This window comes from Eubalaena glacialis, chromosome 2, assembly GCF_028564815.1.
Source record: "Eubalaena glacialis isolate mEubGla1 chromosome 2, mEubGla1.1.hap2.+ XY, whole genome shotgun sequence".
Lineage (NCBI taxonomy): Eukaryota > Metazoa > Chordata > Mammalia > Artiodactyla > Balaenidae > Eubalaena > Eubalaena glacialis.
In genome coordinates, this window is record NC_083717.1 from 183,793,150 (window position 1) to 183,808,820 (window position 15,671).

General features: G+C 49.5%; 1 protein-coding gene across 2 annotated transcripts in view; it reads left to right on the forward strand.

The window, feature by feature from the left end:
• The window catches only part of SLC24A4 (solute carrier family 24 member 4), a 163,374-nt gene extending 154,830 nt beyond the window's left edge, over positions 1-8,544 (forward strand). For both annotated transcript variants that reach the window (XM_061182820.1, XM_061182821.1), the window contains exons 14-17: positions 2,438-2,552; positions 6,610-6,722; positions 7,154-7,219; positions 8,392-8,544. In XM_061182820.1, coding sequence (XP_061038803.1) covers positions 2,438-2,552; positions 6,610-6,722; positions 7,154-7,219; positions 8,392-8,544 — 447 coding nt within the window. The remainder of the gene's footprint in view (positions 1-2,437; positions 2,553-6,609; positions 6,723-7,153; positions 7,220-8,391) is intronic.
• The last annotated feature ends 7,127 nt before the right edge of the window (positions 8,545-15,671 follow it).

A 15,671-nucleotide genomic window follows, 5' to 3' on the forward strand; every position in this document is an offset into this window, starting at 1 on the left:
GTAGAAAATGGTAAAGACAACAGTGCCACATTAACCTGATTTCTACTGAAGAAAGATGTGCCTGCCTGGGGGCCATGCTCTTACTTTCCTCATGTCCTGATGGGGGCGCCAGGGAGCAGTGACGTCTCACCTGCCCACACCTTACCCCAGCCACCCTTCACATCTCTCACCCCCAGCGCTTTGCAGAAAACGATTCTTGAGTGTCAGTGTCAAAAGGGAGAGACCTCCAAAGTGGGTCATCCTGTCCAGCACCTTTGCCCAACTGGGGAAGTGAAAACCAAAGAGGAGGCATGACTTCCACAAGGTCAGGCAGATGGTCAGCCCAGCTCTGGACTCGCCTCTGCCTCCCTTTCTGAAGCCCAAGCATCAGGAGGGCTCAGAGAGCCCAGGGCTAGAGTCCAAGGCAAAGCCACACTCACGTAGCATCTCTGGTCCTGAACACTTGGAGAGTGTGTGCACACACACAAAACCTTCCTTCTGTCCTTCCAGCCTCCGGCTTCTTAGCCATGTAGTTCAGTAATTTAAGGAAAAAAAAAAAAATGGAAGCATCCCCAGTATTGCCAGAATAACCCAGTCTCCTATATGTATGACATCTGGCATCACCCATTAAAAACATGTCAACCACAGCCTGGCCGGGCTTGCGGAGACCTCCTTCATGGCCAGCATGGGTTAAGCATTGATGGGTCGATCAGCTGTGTGGTTTTGGTGTCCTCAGTGTCTCTCTTCTTTCACAGCCCCGGGCAGGCCAGTCCGTGTGTGCTCTGCTCCGCGCCTGGTGATGCTGAGCTGAGCGCTATGTTTTGAGGGTAGAGCATCTTCAAACCCATCTGCAAAGCTTTGCCCGAGGAGGGATAGTATTTTAGTCCATGAGCTCTGACTACATTCCAGGGCTGAGCTTTGCCCTGAGAAAGCACACTTCATCTGGGTCTAATCACCCTAATTTTCTCCGCCCCCATAGATTGCAAGACGAGTGATTGAAAGAGAAAGGAAACATACATCTATGAATGTCTTGCACAGACCAGGCACTGTCACCTCATATTTTCTCACTTAATCCTCATTTAAAAGTCCATTTTACAGATGAGGGAGCTGAGGCTCAGAGAAGCAAGCCAGCTTATCCTAAGTCACCCAACCATTTGCTGGGATTGGAGCCATCAGCCAAGATGCGAACAACCCTAAGAAATGCCACTGTTCCCGTTTTCTAGATGGGGAGGTGAGCCAGGACTAATGGGCGTTTTGAATGGGGTTGTCCAAGTACTTTCTAGGGCTTTCCATCTGGCTGCTGCTCAGGGCCCAGCCACCTCCCAAGTGTCAGGCATTTATTAGAGGACTACGTGACCATGCCTCAAGATCCTTAAAAGCTTGCGTATCCTTGGATCCAACAGTTCTATTTCTTGGAACTTATCCTGAGGCTATAGTAAGATGAGATCCCAGAGAAGTTCACACAAGACAGCATGACGGCGAGGTTGGAGCGCAGCCTTCAGAGTTGGAAAGACTTGGCCTGGGGTCCCTGCTCTCCTGCTCACAGGCTTCATGCCCACGCGCATTGTAGCTTAACCTCTCTGATCCTCATTTCCCTGGGCATAATAACAGTGCCTCTCGCACCAGTGGGTGGTGAATAATAAAGAGTACCTGAGATTGTGAAAGTAAAACACCTGGAGAGGACCTGGTACACAGTAGGTGCTCATTAAATGTTACTTGTTACCATACAGTGATATTGTAAGAGCAAAAACAGAAACCACTTCCATATTCACCAGTGACGGATCGGTGAAAACTTTAAAGCCATGCAATGGAATCCATGCATCAGTTTAAAATAATGTTATAGATGAGTATTTGAGTTGGAAAGATATTCACAATGTATTATTACGTGTAATAAATAGCTGCAAAATATAGGTCGGTGCTATAATCTGATTTTATTTTTTGTCTAATACACACACCAAAAAGAAGGTCAAGGTATATGCTAAAGCAGGGGTTTTCAAATGTGATTCCCAGACCAGCAGCCTCAGGGTCCCAACCACCTGGGAACTTGTTAGGAATGCAGATTCCTGGGCTTCACCCCAGACCTCCTGAATCAGAAACTCTTGGAGTGGGACCTGGAAATCTTATTTTCACCAGCTCACCAGAGAATTTCCTACATGTTCAAATTTGAGACTCATGGGCTGATGCAAAGTGTTAATAGTGGTTGTCTGAGGGTCTTGAGAAATGGTAGGTGATTTTTACTTTCATTTTACTTTATTTTCTAAACTTTTTAAAACAGTAAACACGTATTACGTAATCTGGAAAAAAGAACATGCAAAAGATGGTTTTAAAATAAAACCGTATTCCAGATTTTTTCTGTTGGATACAGCAGTACTGTGTATAAGTTAAAAACACTCAGATATCAGCACATTTTCCAGGGGTGCTCCTCTGTGAGTTGATATTTCCCCCGACTCTTCTGCAGGTGACTATTATTGGATACACCCTTGGAATCCCTGATGTCATCATGGGCATTACTTTCCTTGCAGCAGGCACAAGCGTTCCAGACTGCATGGCCAGCTTAATTGTGACGAGACAAGGTATGGATCACGCCTCAGCCCTGACAGCAGTCAGCGTCACCACGCGGGCCCCTACCCCCAGCCCCAGTTACGGTTCGTGGCCCCCATGACTGGCAGTCATTACGTCCTGCTATGAAGGAAACTGTGACAACTGGAAAGCATCATGTATTAGATTCCATCCATGGAGAGAATACTACCAAGATCAACTCCTCCAGACCTCTAGAAGCATTTGTGTGGAGTTGTATAAAAAGGGACTTGTTCTGGGAGTTCCCCGGTGGCCTAGTGGTTAGGGTTCCAGGCTTTCACTGCTGGAACTGAGATCCCACAAGCTGCGCCACATGGCCAAAGGAAAAAAAAAAAAAAAAAAGATGAACTTGTTCCGGCACCACCAATGTGAGATTGAGCAGAGCTGGAGCCCAGACTTTTTATAGCAAATGCAATAGTAATGAGAAATGTTCTGATCCCGGGAAAGCCAAGCGGGGATATCCTGTATCTCCAACTATTTTCCAATTCTCCTTCAGAATTCTAGACCTTATGTAATGTTACGGTTTGCTTGGCGGTTTTTCTTGGGAGCTAAGTGCCATGGGGTAAGCAAGGTGAGGAATACCAGTGTGCTCTTTGATGGCAGAACAAAAGAGCTGTAAAGAGCCAGCCTTCCTTTACCGCTCCCTTTCTACCAGTGAGACAGCATCCAAGCCCGGACCTCCACAGATCTTCCTCTGTAGATGGAAATTTGAAAGTATGGGGGGCAGGATGGGCAAATAATAGAGTGGAATCTCAGAGGAGACAGGAGAGGAGAGCAGTGTCCAGAGAGAAAGTTGGTTTGGAAAGAATGAAAAAGTTTTATTTCTTCAAGATAAAAGAAAGGGTTGATTAGTTGGTCAGTCAGTCCTGAGAAAACACGAATTGAGGGGAAGGGAAGGGTGGGAGTATGTTTGGCAGTAGGCTGGAGCCTTGTGGAGGACGGGGACAGCTGGGGACAGCGGCTGAAGGGTTTGGAATTGAATTGAGTGACCTTTGAGGTGAGTGTATTCATTTCCCAGGGCTGTCGTAACAAAAGTACCCCAACTGGGTGGCTTAAAACAACAGAAATGGATTCTCTCACAGTTCTGGAGGCTAGAAGTCCAAAATCAAGTCCAAAATCAAGGTGTTCTCTCCCAGCTTCAGGTGGTTGCCAGGAATCCTTGGCTTGTGGCTGCATCCGTCCAGTCTCTGCCTGTGTCTTCATGTGGTATCATTCCCTCTGTGTGTGTTTGTCCAAACTTCCTGCTTCTTATAAGGACACCAGTCATTGGTTTAGGTCCCACCGTAATTCATTATGACCTCATTTTAATTGGATCCCATCTGCAAAGACTTTATTTGAAAATAAGGTTACATTCACAGGTTTCGGGTGGGCATGAGGGCGGGGCACTCTTCAACCCAGTACAATGAGTAAAAGGAAAGCCGATGAGCGCCTAGGGCCTGGCCGATGTTCAGTGGCATGAATTTGGGTGGGATTCCGGCATGAATTTGAAGTCCTACCAGCTCCAACAGCACACAGATGAGAGATCACAAGTTCATCCAGAGCTGGGGTTGGCTGGGTGGGCACAGTGGAAGGTCAAGGAGGCAAAAGAATGTGCCATTTAAACAGCTGGCCTTGGAGTCCAAGCTAGTGGGTCAGGGGGTGGGGGTCATGATACTAGAAGATTCAGGGCTTGGAGGGGAGGGTCCCAATGAGGTCAAAGGGGCTCTGTAGGAACAAGGACAAGTGGGGACATCATCTCAGAGTGGCTCCTGTGAGATGCAGAACGCAGAAACAGGAGGGGTGAGGCGGGGGCGGGAGTGTAGAGTTGTCGTGAGGGTGATGCTGACGTGATTGGCAGAGGGTCCAGCAGACCAGGTTAAAGCCTGGACAGATTCTTTATGGCGGAGGACACAGAAACCTCTGTTCGGAGTCCATCACACAAGGCAGGAGCCGTGCGGTGAGCTCTAACACAGAGGCTCTGCATCCTGGGCTCCCTGAAGGCTCGCAGCTGAGAGCGTGGTCCAGGCCGGCAGCATCGGCTTGAGAGAAATGCAGACTCTCAGGCCCCGTCCCAGCCCCACTGAGTCAGAGTCTGCTTTTTTTTTTAAAATAATTTTTATAACTTTATTTTTTTTAATTTAAATTTATTTATTTTAATTTTGGCTGCGTTGGGTCCTCGTTGCTGCGCACGGGCTTTCTTTTAGTTGCGGCGAGGGGGGCTACTCTTCATTGCGGTGCGCGGGCTTCTCATTGCGATGACTTCTCTTGTTGCGGAGCCCGGGCTCTAGGTGCGCGGGCTTCAGTAGTTGTGGCTCGCGGGCTTCAGTACTTGTGGCTCGCGGGCTCTAGAGTGCAGGCTCAGTAGTTGTGGCGCACGGACTTAGTTGCTCGCGGCATGTGGGATCTTCCCGGACCAGGGCTCGAACCGTGTCCCCTGCACTGGCAGGCGGATTCTTAACCACTGCACCGCCAGAGAGGCCCCCGGAGTCTGCTTTTTAGGACCCCCAGTGAGTCGTGTGCTCTTGAAGTTTGAGAAGTGCTGCCATAAGATTCCTCAGAGGGCAGAGCCTGCGCAGAGCAGGCAGTCAAACCTGAGAAACTCTCCTCTCTCTTCTCCCAAACCTGGGCATCTTTGTGCCTCCTGACCCATCCGGCTAGTGCCTGCCTCCTCACCAGGGGCAACTAGCTGGTCCAAAACAGTTGCTGCTCGTTCCTGTTTCACAAAATCCTGGGAGACTGGAAGGCGGGTTTCCCAGAGGTACCACCCCTCAATAGGACTCAGCTGCCGAGATTTTGAAGGCACTCAGATCAGTGCCCAGGCAGGCAGAGAGGGAGCTGTGAGGCCCTTGAGGGAGGCATTGTGTCCTGGAGGTCAGCGGATGACAGCAACAAGGCGGGAGGACGTGGGCTGGCTATACTAGGGGGGCAGGAGGTCAGATGGAGGTGAGGCAGTCGTCCGGATGCTCTTCTGAGTCTCTGCGAGCTTCTCAGCGACCAAGGCAATTTTATGGGCACAGGCATGTGTGTTTCAGGCTTGTTCATTCCACGGACGTTTGTTTGTGGCCAGATTATGACAGTCGTGTCGATTAAAGGCTAAGGGGCCAGGTGAAGACAGGTTTCAGCCCGCATGAGTCTTATTTGTGAAAGTTTGTTTACTAACTTTTGATACCTCTCAAGTCATTAAGTTCCTAAGACTGTGTGGCTGGCATGAGACTGGACAGTGGGGCGGGAGAGGGAAGATGGTGACAGAGTCCCTCACCTCTAAGATGCTTCTAGTCTGGTTGGGGGGAAAGAGTTCACTCTTGGGAGACCACCCAGGCATAAAACCTGATGCCCTGTCATCTGGGTCAAGGTCGTGGTGCCATCACCTGGGTCACAAGTATACATTGAGGATGAGGCCCCTTCCCTCCCAGAGCACCTGGGAGGCTTAAATAAGAAGCACATAGTGGGGCCTCCCAAAACACCGGCTGACACCCCTGGCAGGAGGAATAATGAAGGGCTCTGGATTAGTTTCCTAAGTCAGCCGTAACTACCACAAACTGGGAGACGGGAAAACAGAAGCTGACTGTCCCACAGTCTTGGAGGTTAGAAGTCCAAGATCAAGGTGTTAGAAGAGTTGGTGCTTTCTGTCTGTTCCAGGCCTCTCTCCTTGGCTTGCAGACGGCTGCCTTCATGTTCCGATGGAGCGCTCCCTGTGTGCGTGCCTGTGCCCTAACATCCCCTTTTAATGAAAACACCAGTCATATTGGATTAGGATCCACCCTAAGGACCTCATTTTAACTTGATTACCCCGGAAAGACCCTGTCTCCGGATAAGGTCACATTCTGAGGTATTGGGGGTTAGGACCCCAACATATGAATCTTGGGGGGTCACAATTCAACCCATTACAGGCCTCACATGTAAGACTTCATGAAGGGAGTGGATCTTAGTCCTCATTAAAAGGTTTTAGAAATGTGGCGTCCATGAGGAAGGAATTCCTTTCTAAGGAATAACCCCGATGGAACAGTTATGGGAAGGAACAGGGGTTTCCAGCGACCTGCTCTTAATGAATGACATGTCGATTGTTCCCTCCAGGCCTTGGTGACATGGCGGTCTCTAACACCATAGGAAGCAACGTGTTTGACATCCTCGTGGGACTCGGCGTACCATGGGGGCTGCAGACCATGGTTATTAATTATGGATCCACGGTAAGTTCGTCTCGCTTCCTTAGTGAGATGACGCCAGGCACATGTGCTTTACAGGGAGTGATAGTGGTGTTGGCCCTGTGCCAGCCAAGGGCTGCAGGGGATGCACTGCCCCCTTCTCCTTGGCACACTGGCAGCCACTTTGTGCAAAGGCGTCCCGAGCAGCCTGGGCAGTGCCTGCAGAAGGCAGCCCGTGTTTGCCCTGCACTCACGGGTGCTTTGGCCCCGTGTCTCTGCCCACTGGCACACCTGTCCCCTCCTAGTGCATATCCTTAGATGAGCAGAGACCTCAATCCATGGCCACATGCTCACCGTGAACACCCACCTGTGGCTTCCAGATAAGGGAGGGAATAAGCCCGAGCACACTGGGCTCCCAGAACGGATGGGGGCCTGAACAGCCCAGAGGTTCAGGGCATGTGTGTTTGTTTTTCCAGGTGAAGATCAACAGCCGGGGTCTGGTCTACTCCGTGGTGTTGCTTCTGGGCTCCGTTGCTCTCACCGTGAGTTTTTACAATTCCAAAATAGAAGCCTCACACATACATCATTTCCTCTGATTGTGCACAGTCTCTGAATCCCCTGCCCCTTCCCCTTGGCAGTAAGGGGTAAAGCAGTAAAAACATATAAATTCACAGATACCCCCAGAAACAGTTTCTGCCACGAATGTTGGCACCAAACACTGCACTTTTCCCTGAGCCACTAAGAAGTCCCTAGAGGAAGTGAGTTACGTTACCTCTCTTCTTGCTGCCCGGTCTCTCTCCTCTCACTAGTGCCAGTAGGAGACAAGTCCTCCCCCAGCCCATCTGAGCTGACATGGGGGCCTGATGGTCAGGTCTTGGGGCTGGCACACCGTGATACTGAGGTCTCCTCACTCCACATGCCCCAAACTGTGCTAACTCTAGCTCTGCTTACTTTATTCCATCCTTACAAGCACCTGATCATATTCTACTTTGCAGAAGTAATCAAGGCTCAAGGGTTAAGTAACTTTCCCAAGGTCACAGGGATAGGAAATGACAAAGCTGGGATTTGAACCCACACTGGTCTGTCTCTAAGGACCCATGGCATTGCTCTGATGAGGTAACTCTGATCCAACCCTTAGGAGGCCTCAATTCAGGGATAAGAAAGAAGGTTGTAAAAGGACAGGTGGGCAAGTCTGGAAAGAACATAGAAAGAGGATGTGCTCCAACCCCATCTCCCAAACACACACACACACACACACACACACACACACACACCCCACAAATAGAAAGAGGTAGTCCAAGCAGAAGTTTGCCAGACGTGGGCCAGCGGGAGCCTTGCAAGTTTTGCTAAAGAAGGCTGAGGATGCCAAGTTCTGAAGCAAAGGGAGGACGCAGTGAAAGTCCCTGGTTGTCACTAAAGAAGGCCCGGGAGGGCATGTGCATCCCCAGGAAGTGGTGTACGTGCCCCGGCAAAGCCGGTGCCCTGAGGCCAGCTGCTGTGTGTGCCTGGAGTCTGCACCCTTTCATTAGACAAGCGTAAAGCCTGCAGGCCTCATTCTGATCCAACCAAGGATCTACCGGCAGCACCCCTCCGCTCTTGCCCACCTTTTGCAGAAAGTTCTGGGGTTCATCGTTCGTGTGTAGTTTTCCAATAAAGGTACCTTTTGTAGCATTTCTCTGCCCCCAAGCCCAACACTCACCCTCTCTCCTTCCAGGTCCTCGGCATCCATCTGAACAAATGGAGGCTGGACCGGAAGCTGGGGGTCTACGTGCTGGTTCTCTACGCCATCTTCTTGTGCGTCTCCATAATGATAGAGTTTAACGTCTTTACCTTTGTCAACTTGCCGATGTGCCGAGAAGACGATTAAAGCGGAGCCACTGCCCCCAGCCCGGGAGCTCTTCTGGACACTCCGGCGCTGGCGTCCTCCTTCTCCTCCCCTCCCCCACCACGAGTCTCTCCTGCACCGGCAGCCACCGTCTGTTCTTTCATCCACGGGAAGGAAGAGCCATCGTGGTCTTTGTATGGTCACGGGCCAGGCTGCTGGTCATCGTCCTCCTCCTCGGAGTTCTGCCCCACAAAAGGCAAGATTCAGGGGCCGCTGTTTGAGCAGCTTCACAGCCCTCTGAGCCACCAGCCATAGGGACGTGGCACGTGTCTCCTCTTTTGGACGCTTGGATCACAAGGACTTCTGTGTGCTGGTTGTCCTTCTGTCGCACTGCGGCCTTGGAAATGAGGCGGGCGGTGAACACAGGGTCTCCTGTGGCAATGCAAACTAGGAGTGTTGTTCTGAAGGGTCCCCTCTGGGCCAGAGAGTTCCTTGGGCAGCGTGTGCTACTAAGAGCCTCTGAATCCTGCTGGAGGCACTTACGGTTTGGAGGGAGCAAGGCTCCACTTGTTGGGAGTTTGGGGCTGTGACGGCAAACACCCCAACCCTTTTTCTGAAAAAATTGGAAGAAAGGAAACAGTTGTTCACAGCAGAAGAGAGAAAACGAGTGAATATTCTTATCACTTTCATTGATGCATTCAGAGAATGAGCAATGAAACATTAAAAGTAAAATGTTAGCTATACATCTTCATACTTGAGAAATATCATTCCATACAAAGAACCTTGATGGGGACCAAAAAGGTAACGCTTATGGAAAACAAATCCTATGTATATCGTGTTGCATTGACGCTAAGATGTTTGGTTTGGAACATAGAAAAGAGCGGAAGACTAACATCTAAACGGGTGCTAACTCAGAGACACGGTGGAGATGGTAGTTTACAGCCATTCATTCCAGACCTCCTGTGGCATGGGACGCGCGCTGTCAGTTTGGGTTTGTCATTCTTTGTTAATGCTCTGCTCTCAAAACCACCCCGTTCAAAGGCCCAATTGTTTATATGCCCAACAAATTTCATAGCCTGCTGAACTGGAATGCGTGTGCCAGAAGTAATGGTTACTGATAAGAAGAGAGATTTCCTGAAAAACCACCAATTGCTCTCTGCTGAGCTGGAGGCGAGTATGAAAACCGTAACTTGGAATTTTTTAGAGCTAAGGTTGTTGAACCTTAGTTTGCTTCACAGGAAAGGCCAAAGATGGGAGGTTGATTCAAAAATAGATAGAAACATATTAAACAATTTCGACTGCTTCATAGCTCTCAAATATATATTAAAAAGATTTACGAACACAAACCATTCCTGGTTTCTAAAAAGAAAGCACAATTCATTTTATATAGAGGTGTTCTTTTTTTATTTTTTTAATGTTTCTATTGCAAAAGTCTATCAGATTTGATGCACTTTTAATATTGGGCTATTTTGCACAGAGGACTGTATGGGAATGCCCCATGATGGTGTGAGGAAAAGAGGCTTTTGGTGATTCACCAGTAATCGGTCATGGGTGATGAGTGTAAATCCAATAGCTTATTCTTTCCTCAGACACAAAGGTTGTGACCCGCAGTGGAATTTGTGGCTGTGCTCTTTGGGGCCTCCTGAATTTCAGAAGGAGGACGTGTTCAAGCTTGTGTCCCTAAAATTCCCTTAGCGCGGGCCTAAGACACGACAACTCCATCACCAGGCTTCTCTTCTGGATCCTCATCAGTGTTAGTAGCTACACCAAGTTAAGACTTCTCTTTTCGTTTCTCTACTTAGATACTCAGTGGTCTTCTGGTTGAGGAGAAGGGCGAGTTTCCTAAGAAATTAGCTGAGTGGGAGGCCAGGGAGCCCGTTGGTTCATCAGTATAAATGTCTCGATGCAGAGGGTTTCAGAGCCCTCAGGACCGCTCTGTGCCCTCGTAAAATAGCAGCCTGGTCTTCTCCATCTAACAGAGTCATCCAGGTTTCAAACTGCGTCTGTCTCTGTTTGGAGTCTCAAAACTGCCCTGTGACGTAAGTAGGGATTACTGTCCCCGTTTAACAGGAAATTTAGTCTTGGAGAGGTCAGGTGACTCTAGGTCAATGGCTAGTAAGTAGCAGAACAGGGACCAAGCTCCAGATCGCCACCCGGCTGAGCCAGTCCAGAGTGTGGCCATCCTTGGTGGGGCGAGTGTGGCTATGTCCTTGTCCTCGGGGTTGGTTGGTCCTTACTGTTTGAGTCAAAACTTCATCAAGTTTCTAATTGACATCTGGGTGCTCCAGCTCACATCCTAACATTTATCTCCATCCTGTGTCCCTATTATTTTCCAATAAAGACCAAAAAATATTTTTAACCACCACAAGGCACGGGCCACATGGTCCCTGATGACATCCCTGCTGGTGTTCAGTTCTTTGACTCCTTGTGTAGCTTTCAGAGAACACATCCTAATCACCCACCTCTTCCTCAGCAGAACCCGTTTGAGATTATAAATATGCTGCAGTTGTGGTTTGAGACAAAAAATAATGTTTCTAGCATGTAGAGCAGTTCTCCTGGCTAATTCTCTTATGACTTTCATGTGCCAATGTAACTTCCTTAAAGGATCTATGCATTTATTGTATCTAGGAAACTGTATATACACTGTAGGTGCAGAATTCTCTTTTTTAACTAGATATTTTTCCATCTCAAGTTTAAAGAATTGCTTGATTAATTAGGCCTTCATTTGAAAATACTGCTTTCGTCACTGCACTGGATTACTTCCTTTATTTTATTCCCGAAGCTAGTTAGCAGAAGGTAAAGTTACTCTGCTACAAAAATAGGCAATTTGAAAAATAAACTTAGCTCTTCGAATTGGGGGCAGAAAATGAACCACTGCACTCAGAAAACGTCTATAAAAGCAGGAGCAGGTGGCTCCTGTCCATTTCTGGTTCGGAATTTACCTTCGCCAGCCCAAGCATAGTCAGGGGGGAAGGTGTGCAGTGTCTTGAGAACCTAGCCCTGGAGGAAGGTTCTGGGTCAGCTGCAGTGAGAGACTGCTGTTAAGGGCAGGTCAGGGGCATCCCACCCCCATCCTTCCTGTAACCCACAGCTGCTGGCCTCAGTGTTTGTCTTCCATGTGCACCGACCTTGTGAGTTTTCACCTGTTCATTACCTGCTCCCCAAGCCCTCACGCCGCCTATTAGGGCTGTTTCTTGCTTCTCCCCGTCAATCTTCTGCCTTTACAGACCCAAGCAGCTGAAAAGGCATAACCCTCGGGGAGCCAGCTGAAACCAGATGGGCGCGCCCACCACTCTAGGGCAGCCCTGCAGACCCTGACCAAAGACCCCTGCTGGGCTGCCCAGGGTCTAGGTCTCAAGGGAAGAAACTGCCCCCTCTTCTGTTTTAACGAGGATTTGCAAGCCTCTTGGCATCAGCAGGAGCCCAGCCCTCAGGGAACACTGGACTCCACAAACAAGCTGGGAATCCAGGAAAGGTATGGGCAGCCTCCTTGGCTGACAGCCTTCTTTCCTCCGGGCGTTTCCCCTCCCTGAGCCCTAGGGCCCCTCCCTCTCCTTAAGGTGGGTGTGGACAGAATCGAGATGGACTGGGAGAGGGTCACTTCCTTGCCTCCTTTCCCAGCTGTGAAATGGGCTAGCGGGGTCAAGGTCTGGAGCAGGGCAGGAGAGAAGCAGAGAGCCTCCAGCTCGGGCTGGCGCTGCCCTGTGAGCTCGTGGCCCCCCCGCCCGCCCTGATGCTGAGTGGGCCCTTAGGGCTGGGGTTGGCCTCTCTCACACGCCGCCCTTTCCTTCTCTGGTAAGCCCTGTTCCTCCCCTGGCGGGGAAAAGATGGTTGTACAGGTATGTGACAGGCTCTCAGCAAATGCTTGTTGCTTGAATAAACAAAGAACTTGCCTGTTAGGGTGAAAATCTTCAGGAGATTGTTCCCGAGTCCTGTGATTTAAATATTCCCACGTCCCTCTAATGCCCTCTGAACATCATTTCTGTGTGAGTCTTCCTCTTCTTGGGGCAGTTAGCAGATGCGCCGAGGGCCCCTGAGATGGGCCACAGCTCAGCAGCTTCGTCACCACGTGGTGCTCATAGAAACTTCCAGAAATTTTTGAAAACGCTCTCTGGGCAGCTCTTGGGTGGCAGGAAGTCCATCATCCCCCATCCATCCCTGGACCCTATGTGCTGCCCCTGGCCCCTGCCCTTTCTGTGTGGATTCACCCAGAGCGTCTGGGCACCCCACCAGCTGTGAGCCCTTACTCTCTGCAGCTGGTCACACGAGCCCCTCAAGTGCGAAGATGCTTGCAGGGCCTTCTGGAAGCTTACAGAAGGGGCCCCTCCAGCACTGGGTCAGTCTCCCCCACTGTGTCTGTCATGTGGGTGGTAGAACAAGAGGGTCTTTGCCCGGGCCCATCCTACAAGGCAAGACACAGGTGGGACGCAGATTTTGTTACCTGGCTCGTGTAGGGCCCCTTTGCCTTGCTGCCAAGACCTGTTCCCCCAAGGGCATAGTCCACAACAGTATTTTTGGCTGCGTTGGGTCTTCGTTGCAGTGTGCAGGCTTCTCATTGTGGTGGCTTCTCTTGTTGCAGAGCATGGGCTCAGGCGCGTGGGCTTCAGTAGTCGTGGCTCATGGGCTCAGTAGTTGTGGCTCGCGGGCTTAGTCGCTCCACGGCACGTGGAATCTTCCTGGACCAGGGATCGAACCCGTACCCCCTGCATTGGCAGGTGGATTCTTAACCACTGCGCCACCAGGGAAGTCCCGCAATGGTACAGATTTTTTAAAGGCTGTTGCATTTGCTTCTTAATAGGGAAAACTAAATTGGGACACTAGCTTAGTATGTGCTTAACTTCAAACCTCTTAGCCAATGAGGTCAGTATCCAAAGTCACACGCTACCCAATCTCAAGGAAATGGTACCTGCATGAAATCGGGAGAAGAAGTGCTTTTCTCCCATCCTGCCACCCAGGAGGAGCTATTTTTTCCATCACAACAGGGAAGCCAGCTGGGTTGTATTAGAGCTTTGATTATTTTATGGGGATTTTTAAAACTTCTAACTTTTCCATGACAAATGGCTCCCCGGTTCCCTTGGTCTCTGCTAAATCCTCACACACTGCTGGGGGCCAGGGGCGTGCTTGGTGTCATCTTTTACCTGCGTGCTTCTAAGGCTTTCCATCACCTCTTACGGTGCCAGTGTCCGGTCATCAAGGTGGCGTATCCTCCGCACACTTTGTAGCGGGGGTTGAGAACATTTCCTCTTCTAGTCTGGGAAAACATCTGCTTCCTGAACACCCTGATACAGAACCAGGGCCATGGGAGGTGGCTCTGACAGTTAGAAATGCCCACTGTACCCATGTGAAAGTCAAGCCCTTGCTTGTGTGGCTTTTCCATCGTTAGATTTATGGGCCTGGGATGGGTTGCTTCTTGGTTAAAAGCCCTATGATACACGTGGGCATGTCCACACCTATTCCCCCAGTTGCCGGAATTCAGACAGTTGCTTTTTATGCAACACGTTGGTTGGGACTTATCCACAGTAGAAGCCAATAAAGCCCTTAATCCTGGAGAAAGTATGTACGCTCGCCACCCCACCACTGGAAAACATGTTTTTTTAACTATCGAGAAAAAGTCTGTACAGCTTTTGGTTTCTAGTCTCATGGTTTGGTCTGATCGGCCTTTGTGCATAGAGGAGGATCCCAGACGACGGAGCCCTCCCTGTTCCCACCTCCAGAAGTTCCCAGGTACTTGGGAGTATCCGGATGGACACGAAGTCCCCATTCAACGCAAGGAGCGAGGCCTTTCCTCCCACTGAAAATGGCTGGGATGTGAGCCAGGCAGCTCTGTTTTTCCAAATCAGATGTTCTGGAGGGTTTTTTCTGGCCTCACCTCCAGAGGTGCCCTTCTGAGCTATAGAACGCTTTCTGGCACTTCCTCCACGTGACTGGACCTAGGCTATTTGGGGGCCCAGTGGCCAGAGCTGTGGCTGAGCCTCTGTGGCCAGCTCTAGGGGAGCCTCGTAGGGGTCTGCTGGCCTGGGAGACTGGGTGTCTAATTCAGAGCACACGCTCCCTGGTAGAGTGCCCTTTGTATATGTCTGCTGTCCAGCTGTTGCCAGTTGCTGGGTGTCTAAATACAAAGGCAGCCTTGATTACCTAGAGAGGAAAGAGCGCTGCCAGCCAGATGGGGCCAGGCCCACGTGCAGACGCAGGAGCTGCCAAGGGAAGGGCAGGGGAGGCCTGGCACAGCCCAGGTGCCCAGAGGCAGACTGGGCACTGTTTCCACAGGGCCATGGGATCTTTCTGGGACCCAGCAAATAGCAGGTAAATAGAACCAGAGGGCTTTCGTGCCCAGAAAGAACCCGCTTAGAAACAACCAAAACCAAAAACTTCTGAGGCTGTGACACATCACTTGAGTCCCCATGAGACAATTCCGGCATGCTAGGCTGAACGCTGCCATCTTTGTTCATCTTCTCTAACAGGTGAAGCAGGAGCAGTCAGTTGAAAAGTTGTACATAATAAATATCTTTATCCTGCTATTTATTTTTTCAATAACTGTGACCTCCTGCACTGTGAATGCTCTGTGATATGAGATCCTTAGTTTAATAAAACTGTCATTAAATTTGAATGAATTGATATTATTGGTTACAAAACACTGGCATGAGTTTATTCTTATTGTGAAGAAAAATCTAGACTAAATATTGAACTAAATCTTTATAAGAAACCTAGCAGTCAGTATTGTAATACAATATATGAAAATCTGTACACTGTCAATAAAATAAACGAATACAAGTTGTCTTTCCCTATAGAGAGCTTCCATTCATGTTTTAATAGACACATACATATTTGTAATTTTGGAAAGAATTCTTTACACTGGAATAACAGCCATTTATTGAAACCATTTCTATTTGCATATTGAGAAGAAAATAAACTTCAAAAAGGATGAGGGTTGGCGCTTTTTAATTATGATGATTGGTAATGAATAAAACAAAGCAGAAAACTCATAACTTACCTTGGCTAAGCACGAATGAATCCAGAATGACCCAGCCTTCTCTTGCCTCACCAGCAAGGCCAGCTTTATGGGCAGGGGACCCATGAGGTCAGTCACAGAGGGCCTCACACTCAGAAAGACCCCAGGCTCAGTTGTCACCATCTTGAAATCTTTAATTTTTTTTTAAAAGGGGCCCACA